Source organism: Gymnoscopelus braueri, assembly GCF_963280865.1.
Source record: "Gymnoscopelus braueri genome assembly, chromosome: 24".
NCBI lineage: Eukaryota > Metazoa > Chordata > Actinopteri > Myctophiformes > Myctophidae > Gymnoscopelus > Gymnoscopelus braueri.
The window spans coordinates 34,644,832-34,658,131 of NC_137626.1; the positions used below are offsets into that span (position 1 = coordinate 34,644,832).

A 13,300-nucleotide genomic window follows, 5' to 3' on the forward strand; every position below is an offset into this window, starting at 1 on the left:
TGCAAATATTGTGAAAATAGCAGATCTACAAGCTCACAACGCCTCGCGTCGCGAAGCGTTGTGAGCCTTTCGATCTGCTATTTTCACAATATGTATCTGTTAGGGGTGTGCCGATTTCACGAAACGATACGATACGATATTGGGCTCACAACTTCGATACGATTTCGATACGATACAATACGCACTTTTTTATTATGAAAATATATGGGGGAGGAAAAAAAAGCAAAAACGCAAACAAATAATTCTGTTTTTGCATTATTCAGACATGCAAACTTGTAGCTTTTCAGCTACAATAGCCGTTTTGAATTCAAATAGGGCAATAGTGTGACACCTGACCCGAAAAAAAACAACATGTTGTCACCCTTTTCACCTCGGGCTGTTTGCATGCCTGATTATAAATATTGTGTAAAAAAAATAAAAAATAAAAATAAAAACGATATTTTTTTCCCCGAAAACGATATCGTCACCAAAACGTATCGCGATATATCGCGGGACGATATATCGGCATACCCCAGGTATCTGTGGAACAGAGATAAACAAAATGTAATGCCTCAACTCCTACAACTCCAAGACAAGTGCTTGTCAGGGTGGGGGGTCCCCAATATGATTATTTTGGGGGGTCGAGGCCTTAAATTGTTGAGAACCAGTAGAAGTAAAAATAAAAATACCTCAGATATGTACTCAAGTACAGTACTCATGTAAATATGCTTTACCACTCTTTACCACTACCTATGTGGTATACGTCCTTATCACTTGGATATCGGCACCCCCAAAAAAATATTAATAAAATAACTATAATGTGGGTGTTTAGGACGTGTACCACATGGGATCTAATGCCTGACAGCAAAACTCTGGTTTGATTCCCAAGCCGGCCGGACCATTTACCAGTTTTACTTAAAGGACGACTTCACCCATTTTCAACCTATCTTCATATAATAGATCCTCACTAATGGTGCTGATACAATTGTGTAATTTGTATCTACTCAGTCTGTGTCCCATAGGAGGGCTGTGGACACTTCAGAAACCTGTGTACCAGTGACATCATCGTTAGGAAGGTTTATTTTTTTCTTCAATATTTCAAAAGTTTTATTTTGATTTGTATTAACCTGAGAACAATGGCTTCCATTATAACATGCTAACTTTCCAGGAATAGAAAGCCTGTAGTTTCTATTAGCTTGGATTCCCCATTGATGATGTCACAGGTAGACGGGTGTCTGAACTGTCCACAGCCCTCCTCTGAGACACAGAGTGAGGAGACATAAACGGTGCCATCTTATAATGAGCATTAGTGAGGACCAGTTATATGAAGATATGTTGAAAATGGGTGAAGTCGTCCTTTAAGTAAAAGTATTAATAAGCTACTGCCAGATAAAACACACTCTGTTCCAAGCAAAAGGTCTACAATAAAGGTTTTACTTGAGTACAAGTACAAAATATACTTACAGTACCAAGTCAAATTTTGTGTTTTTCTATTGACAAAATTTTCAAAAATAGCCGATCTACCGAGCTGTTAGATTTTTTTTTGATGAAAAGTAGGTTGTAGCTCGTTGTCTATATTAGTTCTACTATGGTAGGAAATATGTTTTGTTTGTGTTTTGTATGGGTGCATCAATAGGAGACCACATGTCAAGCAATTCAATGTGTCAATGTGTTCTGTGGAAGAAAGTAAAATCCTCGCATCTCCCTCGTTATATTTCAGTGGGAGTAGCTAATGTGTGCGTCTACAACCCAGACCCCGCCCCTCACCTTATCAAATCAGACTATTACCTTCATGTGTGAACGCATCTGAAAAAGATATTGGCCTTCATTTATCAACGCGGCGCAGACCAAATAATGGGCGTACGACGAGATCACAGCAACTTTCGGCATTTATCAATATATCCTGACGTTGGATTCATCCTACCGTACGCTGAGATCTCACGTCTGGTCGATAGCAGTTCTTGACTTTGGCTGCGCCCGTTCTAGACCTGCGGAGCAGCATTGTCTGACTGTCTGACAGGCATCTGGACACATAATCCACTCCAAAATGTATATCTACACATATCTACATGTGAAAATATAACATTTTATAAAGTAATTTAAACAAACTGCTTTAACAGTCATTCGGTTAAGCTTGCAGATCTGGCTGCATTGGCTATTTGAAAATAGCAGATCTACAAGCTCACAACAGGTACCATCCCGACGCGTTGTGAGCTTAGAGCTGCTATTTTCAAAATATACGAGCGCTTCTGCGAGAGCATTTTCGGGAGCCCCGATCATCTTTTCATGGACAGTGAGGTCTACAAACTTACAGTAGCTTGTCCTATGTTATGGAGTTATGTCATAGAGAGTTATGTAGGCTACACAACCTGGCTGGGTTAAGGATATAAACCCGACGATCGAATCTCTTATTAACGTGGCAGCACGGGATCACTGCCGCCCGTCCGAGTCTCACGGGGAATATCATACATGACTGCTTGTGCACTGCTCGGTATGGGTTAAATAAATTAATATACAAACCCCATTCATGGCGATGTGATTGGTATCATAATATGTCATTCATGTAGGCTACAAGCCGTGACAAAGATTGTACCGCTACGGATTACATGAAAGACACAGTTGGGCGTGTGTGTGTATGTGTGTGTGTGAGAGAGAGAGAGGCGTGTGTGTGCGTGTGTGTGTGTGACTTGACAGTCAGCGAGGCGAGCCGGCGAAACTCCAATACTTTATTTGGTAGTATTCTGGCGTTTCGAGAATATTTAAGGGCGTGTTATTTAAATGACGCTCGGTTTCAGCCGTGACATTTATGTCAGTGCATGAATAGACAAGCACGGGCATGGAGCTCGCCGAAGCGTCATTCACTGCTAGTTTCTGCAAAGCCACGCCCATTCAGACAAAAGGCTCAAACAAAGATCTCACGTCACCATTGGCGTTTGGTGGATTCTAACGGTGACACATTGCCCCATTTTTTCCCGCGGACCGAGGCCGCCGGTTTAGACCTGGGGCGATGGTGTTTCAGGACGACGGTTCTTCTTCTATTCCATTTCTGAATGGAGAGAGGTGGCCTCTCTGCGCAATGGAGAGAAGGACGGCCGAGGTTTCCTTTTTGCTACTCACAACAATAATGAAATGTGAAGCTATTTCGGTACCTGGCAGGAAACCGGTTTGACGGCCAAACTGTTTTTTTAATGGCCACTCATTAACAATTCGGCCGAATGCAAATGAGCCCCATTTGAAAACAAAGGCGACTTTCTGTGGTCGGCTACAACAGAATAGGGTGAGTGCTGCTAATGTTGATTTGTAGTTTTTTTCCCCTGGCGGATCTTGCCCCTACACAGGGACAAGCTGGGTTTACAGACCGGGCCATGGCCTCGTTGGCCCCAATGACGATACGCGCCTGCACGTCACTAGTGTGACTGAGCAGGGATGCAGAGCATCTTGGGTAATGAATTCAAAGACGTTTGCCATGTTATTTGTGTCCACAGTGGCAGCTGATACCCAAAAGTGCATAGTGCGACTTTAAAAACAGCAAAACAATAATAATGTATCCACAAGTTTCCTAGGGCATGGTGGGCATCACTTCCTGTCGATTTATATCAGGTTTCAGTGATCAAATTGACAGGAAGTGATGCTCACCATGCCCTAGGAAACTTGTGGATAAACTCCATAACAACTCTCACAGTGTAATCCAAGTGTTGGAGATTATGAACGTATTTGTTGTTATATAGTTTTCATAATGAACTTATCTGTTTATCATTATAACTAGAACCAGTGGTGGAAAGTAACTAAGTACATTGACTCTAGTACTGTACTTGGTACTTTTTACTTGGTACGTTTTACTCCACAACAATTATTTGGAAACTTTATTTGCAATTGACTTTGTAGATTTATATTATTTATACAAAACATAGATTAACTATTTAAGCACTACTTTATACTTTGTATAATCAAACAGAGCTGATCTACAAGGTCACAATGCGTCATGACAGAATGCGTTGTGAGCTTGTAGATCTGCCAGAGAGATTTGCCAGTTTTGCTAAAAAGTTGTAGATGAAAACAATGAACACCCTTAATAATTATAACCCTAAGCACTAATGTTAGGGTCAAGGTTATGTATAGGGTGAAACGTGACCATCAACCTCTTGGTGAAACTGCTTCATTAGTCTTAATTAGTCTTAATTAGTCTTAATTAGTCTTAATTAGTCTTAGCTCATTTCACATCTGACAGACCATGCAGGGATATGTGTTGATTTATATCTTAACTATTGTAGAATGTATTTGTTGATTTATATCTTAACTATTGTAGAATGTATTTGTTGATTTATATCCTAACTATTGTAGACTATATATGATCTATCATGCATAATGTGAACTTGCCCAGTGAGCCAGAGTCGGCTATTAGACCTCCGTCTAAAACCGGGTTATAACTGGTCTAAAAGTGAACGTTTTTTCAACGTCTAGGCTTAGCCAGTTGTTTTTTATGCGTCTATATATAGACGTCTACGTTATAGACGGCTATAATATAGACTGTCTATATATAGACGCACACACACAGGCTGCCTCAGCACACGTGCGTGTGAAGCACGCATGTGTGCGCACAAACACACTCACTCAACTACTAAAAAGACATATCTACAATTTGAGTAAAGTACTTTAAATACTTAAAAGTAACTAAAGTGACTAAAAAGGTCACTACAGTGGGTAAAAAGTAATCATACTCAAAAGTAAATACATTGAGTAAAAATACTTATATGTACTAAAAATTAGTAAAAATACTAATCACAAAGATGCAACCAGTTACACTAATTAATTAAACACTAACAGGAGACAACACATGTGCAACTTAACCCATTAAGGCCTGAGGTGCCGATTATACAAAATGTCTTCTAAATCCTAACAGTTTTCTGAAAAACTTATGTTTCTATATCAGTGGTGCTCAAACTTTCATGTCAAGGACCCCCAAAACCATGTATTTGGCCAGGGACCCCCATCTCAAAATATTTTGTTCCAGGGACCCCCAAAAGCAAAGATTTGAGTTAAAAATGTTTGCTTTAAAACAATAAATATATTCGAGAATTTGCACACATTTTCAAAATTTTTCAAATATAGCAGATCTACATGCTTGTAGCCCGGAACTGTGTGCCGCGCTATGAGCTTGTAGATCTGCTATTTTTGAATAGCCAAAGTGAGTATATATATTTTTTTTTTTTTGCTCAAATCCAAAAATGACACAGATGCGTTCCAGGTCTTACCACAGGTCACACCTGCTGAAATCATAAAGGATCACACACAAACGCACAAACACGTACACACATGCATGTATGATGCACACACTGTGTTGATTCCTGTGTATGCGTGTGTGTGTTATTTATTCATTTATATGTATTTATATGTTTTCATTTTATAGTACAGTAGAGAGACAGGAAACAGCCAGAGAGTAGAGGAGTGACATGCAGCAAAGCAGCCACCAGGCTCGGGAATCAAACCGGAGACTCGCTGTCAAACATTAGAGCCAGTGGTGGACACAAGTAAGTACTCAAAAGAACAGATGACCAAGTACACATTTTTTTTTTCATATCGATGTGTGCTGTATTGAATTATTAAAATAGTGAAAATAGCAGATCTATAAGCTCACAATTTTTCACATTGTTTTCTCACTCAACAGTAAACAAACAAACAAACATGCAGTATAACTATATACAGGGTATCTGCACATTTATAAAGTGACAGTTTTAACCCATTCAAACCGGGAACGCATCCGTGTAACCACTTTATCCATATTTTATACTTTACTTTGGCCATTTGAAAATAGCAGATATAAAAGTTCACAGCGCGGCACTCCGCTATTTTAGAAAAAGGATTTTTAAAGGGAATTATTTTTACTCAAATCTTTGCATCTGGAATCTGGGGGGTCCCCGGAACAAAATATTTTTAGATGGGGGTCCATGGCCAAATACATATCATTTTGGGGGTCCTTGACATGATTTTTTTTTAAACACCACTGAGTAACAGTAGCAACATACGTTTGTTTCAGAAAACTGTTAGGATTTAGAAGACATTTGTAGAATCCCCAGATCAAATATTGGAGATACAAATGTTTGCTTTAAAAATAAATATATATATATATTCAAAGATTTACACACATTTTCACGATTTAAAAACAATTGCAGATCTACAAGCTCGTAGCGCGGCACCGAGTGCCGCGCTACTAGCTTGTAGATCTGCTATTTTTGAATAGCCAAAGAAATCAAAAAATGACACAGATTCTTTCCCCGGTCTAAATGGGTTAAGGACTTTTAATACCTCTAAAATGAAGAGAGAAAAAAAGAAAAAAGACCATTAGGCTACTGCGTGAAAAGTAACCAACAAACTATACTATAAAAAACTCCACATTGCCAATTTACTGAAGAAAGTAAATTAAAAATAACAGATCTTCAAGCTCATAACACTCTCAACTCCTACAAGCTTGTCAGGGTGGGGGGTCCCCAATATGATTATTTTGGGGGGTCACTTCCTTAAAATGTTGAGAACCACTGGAGTAGAAGTGAAAGTATTGAAAATTGGAAATACTCCACTAAAGTAAAAATACCTCAGATATGTACTCAAGTACAGTAGGCCTACTCATGTAAATGTACTTAGTTACTCTTTACCACTAGCTATGTGGTACGCACCCTTATCACTTGGATATCGGCACCCCAAAAAAACAAACAAACAAACAAACAAAAGTAACTATAATGTGGGTGTTTAGGACGTGTACCACATGGGCTCTAATGCCTGACAGCAAATCTCTGGTTTGATTCCAAGGCCGGCCGGACCATTTACCAGTTTTACTTAAGTAAAAGTAGCAATAAGCTACTGCAAGATAAAACAAACTCTGTTCCAAGCAAAAGGTCTACATTAAAGGTTTTACTTGAGTAAAAGTACAAAAGTATTGGCATCAAAATATACTTATAGTACCAAAGTATATTTTTTATTTTTTTCTAAATTTGACAGACTATTTAAAAAATAGCCGATCTACAAGCTTAAAACCGCTTGTAGATCGGCTATTTTCAAATAACGGAAGTATACATTAAGTTTTTAGCATTTCACCCCCAAAATGACCACCTGCTATCAATTAAATTAATTAAATAGGGGGCCAAGCTTAAAGCGGCACTATGTAACTTAAAAAAACAACTATATAGCATATTATGTCCCACAAAATTATAAAGTTCAATTTGTAAGCAATAACAAACACCCTTCCACAACTTTATAGACTCAGGGGGGTCCCTGCTAGGGGCTTGACTGTATTACTATGTATAGGGGAGACAATAAGCCTCATCCAGGCATTCGAGCTCTAGTGTCGCACAGGTAGGAACGTCAAACACGTAAGAGAACATTCACTTTATCGATCGTTTCACCTGGGGACCGCCCGCCCCTTACATACTGCGTCAGTCACACACACTGTTTTGTGCTGCAGGACCTACAAGCTCACAACATGTCACGCTGCAATGTGTTGTTAGCTTGTAGATATGCTAATAATTCTAGCTCCGCCCCTACCTGCTTACGATTAGCTGAATTCACTCAGGAAGGCGACGCCCCTTCCTACCAAAAAGGTAGAAGTCACACCAAGGCGGAACTGCCAGTCAAAGCGACGACTGGCCAATCACAGCTCATGCTTGTTTCAGATCATATGCAAACACAGTGGATGGGTGGACGTCAAGTCAAACTAAATGTGTCTTTGTGAACTTTTACAAACTATCGAAAACAAAAAGTCAACAGTGGAGTCCATATCATGATGATGCAATAGCCTACATTGACAATCTTCAATGGTAAGACGACTGACACATTAGTATAATGGCAGTGTGTGTGTATAATGGGTAACAATCTACCATATAAAATGTTGCCATTTCATGGTCAATTTGAAGCCCACACAAGTGTAATCAGGGAGGGTAAACAGCCATGCTGAAAAATTGAAAATAGTTTGTGTGTCAGTGTAACAATCACTTTCAAGTCACTTTCTTACACTGTATTACTGAAGTTTTCAGTAATACAAGACCTTAAATGGAGAGGCTGTATGTATAAACGCAACATTCCAGCTCAGTAGAATCAGGCATGCAACATACTTGCTGGACCCTTGACTTAACATTGGGTTAATGTCTGATTGAGGCCTAAACCGCTCAAAACGGATGCGATGATTGTCCGGTGAATTTACATTAAGCGAGTGGACAGAGAGAGGTAGCTGGCTGGTGTGTTTGGATCCAGTGTGAGTTCACACATATCTGATGAGAGAAGAAGATACAATACAACACCACTTTACAAACAAATACAACTTAATAATAAATGTATTTTGCTGAGGGGAGTTTTTCCGTTACCAGGCTAGAATTTCAAGAAAACACACACACACACACACACACACACACACACACACACACACACACACACACACACACACACACACACACACACAATTTGCACACACCTGCTGAAATCATAAAGGATCACACACAAACGCGTATGTACACACATGCATGTATGCATGTATGTATGCATGCATGCATGCATGCATACACTGTGTATGTGTGTGTGTTATTTATTCATTTATATATGTATTTATATGTTTTTATTGTATAGTACAGTAGAGAGACAGGAAACAGCCAGAGAGTAGAGGAGTGACATAGAGCAAAGCAGGCTCGGGAATCAAACCAGAGACTCGCTGTCATACATCAGAGCCAGTGGTGGACACAAGTAAATACTTTAAACGGAGGGGCTGTATGTATAAACACAACATTCCAGCTCAGTAGAATCGGACATGCAACATGAGGCCAAAACGTCTCAAAAATGATGCGATGAATGTCGGGAATTTACATTAAGCGAGTGGACGTGTCAATGGCACTTCTATTATCGACGAGTTGAGCTTCCCCTCCTTATAGACCCCTTAACAGACAACGTCACACTGATAAGAACCAGTATGCGCGCGCAGGCCCGACACCAAATGAAACCCATTATGTCAGGTCTCGCTAGGACGCGCCTCACTAGCCAACACACAAGAGGAGGTTGAATGTACTGAAACCAGCGCACCCCAAAACAATATGTTGGGAATTGATTACATGAAACAATCACCTGTGCGTCCAGTTTCAATGTTGGTAAACAAATAATTGGTCTATGAGGTGTTGGAGAGAGATACAGTAGTTAACTAAAATCAAGTTTCATTCTGCTTTTTATTAGAGTTTGAGTTGGAAATATTCACCAATCGAACTTCCATTAAATGGCTCATAAGCAAAACAAAACATAAAACATTTCTTTAGTACTGTAACTAGACAACGAGTAACACCTGCGCTCCCCAGCGCACTACGCACTCATCTGTACATAGAGACCAATGTTATTTTTCCAGCTCGGAGGACGGCTCGTTTTGATGAAAAGAAGGTTGTAGCTCGTTGTCTACATTAGGCCTACTATGGTAGTAAAGATGTTTTGTTTATAGTTTGTATGGGTGCATCAACGGGAGACCACATGTCAAGCAATTCAATGTATCTGTCATGTTCTGTGGAAGGAAGTCAAATCCTTGCATCTCCCTCGTTATATTTAAGTGGGAGTAGCTAATGTGTGCGTCTACTACCCAGACCCCGCCCCTCACCTTATCAAATCAGACTATTACGTATGTGTGAAAGCATCTGAAAATGATATTTCCCTGTTGCATGCTAAATTAAAGGCCAAAACCGGACAATGTCCTGATCTGATCCCCTGGTCATTTTCCAGTGTTCAAATGAGAAGGCAGTCGGGACATGTATAAACATGACCCAAGTGTGTAAAACTTGAACATGCACTGCGTAGTGCACGAGCAGACAGGCACGGGCATGGAGCTCACTGAAGCGTCATTCACTGCTAGTTCCTGCAAAGCCACAACCATTCAGACCAAAGACTCAAACATAGATCTCACGTCACTAGCGTAACTCATAGAGTTATAATATATGTAGAGAGCGGATGGCCCTGCCCCCACCTTACATTTTTGCCTGACCTTTCACCTGTCTACATCTTACACCATTTATTTAAACTTTTTGCTACTACTCCTACAGGTTTTGTTCAGAACTGAACAAAAATCACAACATATTATCTATATAGGCTGGAGCATGTGATAAGCAAGAATCATATTGATTTCTGATATTACACACCAATAGACTACATTTGGCTTCCAAGTTTACGGGAAAGGCCTACTTTACATGAATGCATCGTCTGATCAACTTCACATGTGAATCACATATTGGGGGGCCTCTACACAGTGCAACAAAAAAAGCTATTTCACTTAGACCCATAGAGGGCGCCATACATGTGATAAATAACAGTGTTGCAGAAACATGACCCCAACCCCCTTTACCAATCTATACTAAATTAGGTACAATATGACAATGTGTACAATGAAGGTTTGCCTGTAACTGACTTTTAATTACATATGTGGCTTTTTTTTTGTTAGGGTAAAAAACTATAAACAAACAAGAAACACTAAATATCATGAACACAACATTCAACAACCCCAAATTGGAATCAAATGTTGAGGGGCCTCTCTAGCATTAACTGTATGAGCCTACACATTATGGTTATCATCTTCATTCAGAGTAGGATGTGAATGAGTGAATATCACATGTTGTTTTGTTTGTGAGCTGTTCATCTAAATAGCTGGATGTGTGCTGCTTTGATTTCATGATAACAAAATAATACACACTTACACTTTCTCAAGCCTGGTTTCAGCCTGCATTCTCCACCATGGTCGAGACTGGGGGTGGAGGAATGACAAAGTCAGACTTGCACATTCTAATAGAAACAATGCATTTCAATGCATTTACACAATTAAACAATACAGTACAGTATTACAGTATGAGTGACAAAATGATTCCCTAATCTAAACCTAGTAGATCACATTGGGACAAAGTGACATCAAGGCCATGGGTGACAGCACATATTGTCTAATGTTCAGTGTACTGACATGATGTGATTTGAATAGGCCCACGTATTAAAAGGTTGCTAAATGTGTGGCTCAATGAGTTGTGTGGATGTATGGTTTGCTTACTTCCTGGTTTTGTGGAGTAGGCTATATATTTGATGTACACTATGCATACTCATCCATCCCTTAAAACGTCTATCCGCAACTTATGTTCGTGAACAAAATGATATATTGACCAATCTGTATGGTCAGTGTTGTATTGGTGATTTTGTCAGTGGCTATTTTAAAGACGTCACACGCACGTCGCTATGTTAATTCATGCTGGTGTAACACCCGGCAGTCGGGAGCCTGTGTAAACTTTGTTGAGGCGTGAATTAAGGGTTGTTTTAAATCGACGTGTGTGCGTGCTCCTGCTCACGGTGTGTTACCGCGTCCCAGGACCAATGCTTCCCTGTGCATGGTAGAGTATATTAATAATAATTATTACTAATAATAATAATAATTCAATATAACTAACACTGTGGTGGTTGGAGGTGGTCTCCTTACTCTTCTATTGAAGCCTTCCTCTGCGTATAAGGGATTGTGCTACATTTCCATCTTTTAAATTCAATCTGAAAAGATGGTTGCTTGAAAACCAAAGCTGCAACCATTTGTGATCATGTTTTAGGTTTATTTTTACGCTGTGTTCCCTATGTAAATGTATTCCACCGTTTGTCTGTCTGTTTTCTGATTTTATGTTTTGTGTGAGGACTGCGGATGAAAATTAGCATCTTTGCTAAATCCGGTGTATTTACTTCCATGTGACGTCCATTAATATGCTCTGTCCTGTCCAAATAAACAAATAAAGTAACAAAAAAGTTTAAAAAAATAGGTCATGTGGTCGGGTAGGAAACCTACTTGTTGAACACAAATGGAAATAACTTGCGTTCCAAAAATGTGCTCTCCATTATAGCTCAATCTGTCCATAGAAATGAGGAGAACTAAATCTGTCTTCTTTTAAATCCATTTTAATGCATCTAGTTTTTAATCAAATGTATTGCGTAAACTTTTACACAATATTCTATTTCTAAGTGGGAACTTATTTCATGTGAAGGCATTTAATTATTTTATTAAGAATGAATCTACCACAACTGTGGGATTTTTTTTAACAAAAAACACTGTGGCTGTGATGTTCTTTTATAGTCATTCATTAACTCACAGCTGTATAAGTTCAGTGGTGTAAACATTCTCCCACGGAAAAATATCTCATCATAAGTTATATTGAAAATAATAAGCATGAGAGACAAACATATCTTGATAATGTTTTATATTAATAAATCAGGTCTTTACTGTAATGACAGCCTAAAGGCCAGTTCAGAATCAAAGATTCACAAAGAGATGGGGACATTCACACACAGATCAAGTCTATAATACCTAAGAGTGTCCAGTCTACTGTGTGGATCCTTCCTAACAGCAGACATCTGGGCCACGCCTACGTCTCCTGGATGATTGTATGTCATGTCCAACACTCTCAAGTGGGAGGGGTTTGACTTCAGAGCTGAGGCCAGAGAAGAAAAGCCTTTCTCTGTGACCAGACAACCAGACAACCTACAGACATGCGCACAAATGCACACACACAAGCACACAAGCACACACACACACACACACACACACACACACACACACACACACACACACACACACACACACACACACACACACACACACACACACACACACACACAGAAAAGTTTTGCAAATTGTCTTGCATTAAATTAAGAAAGTTATTTTGTCTGTTAAACATATATTCTACTTCTCAGAATAAACTTCACATTTATACATTTATAAAATACATTACAAGGGCACACACACACACACACACACACACACACACACACACACACACACACAGACACGCACACGCACACGCACACGCACACGCACACGCACACGCACACACACACACAGAGTAATTTTTTTTGCAAATTGTCTTGCATTAAATATAGAACAGTTTTTTGTCTGTTAAAATGTTTTGTCTTCTTCTCAGAATATAAACTTCACATGCTTGTTTTAAATATTCACCTGTTCAACACAGTTTCAGGAATACTTACCTCAGAGTTTCCAGTGTACAGTCTGGACTTCCCAGTCCAGCAGACAACAGATCTACTCCTGAATCGTGTATGTCATTGTTACATAGGTCCAACTCTCTCAGACTAGAGTTGGAACTGAGAACGGATGACAACTCCTTACAGCATCCCTCTGAAAGGTTACAGCCACTCAGCCTAAAGAAGTATTAGTGATAATATGTTTTTTATATTATTTTCTGTAAAATAAATAGCACATCATATATTAACTCACAGCTGTATAAGTTCAGTGGTATAAACATCCTTCCACGGAGAAATATCTCATCATAAGTTATATTGAAAA

At 39.3% G+C, this 13,300-nt stretch overlaps 1 protein-coding gene across 1 annotated transcript in view; it reads right to left on the bottom strand.

Moving 5' to 3' along the window:
- LOC308080130 (NACHT, LRR and PYD domains-containing protein 3-like) overlaps positions 1–13,300 on the bottom strand; it is a 31,839-nt gene that overhangs the window by 4,369 nt on the left and 14,170 nt on the right. Inside the window, exons 5-7 of the mRNA XM_080421890.1 lie at positions 12,985–13,155; positions 12,308–12,481; positions 10,680–10,726 (exon numbers count right to left, since the gene is read on the bottom strand). Coding sequence (XP_080278016.1) covers positions 10,680–10,726; positions 12,308–12,481; positions 12,985–13,155 — 392 coding nt within the window. The remainder of the gene's footprint in view (positions 1–10,679; positions 10,727–12,307; positions 12,482–12,984; positions 13,156–13,300) is intronic.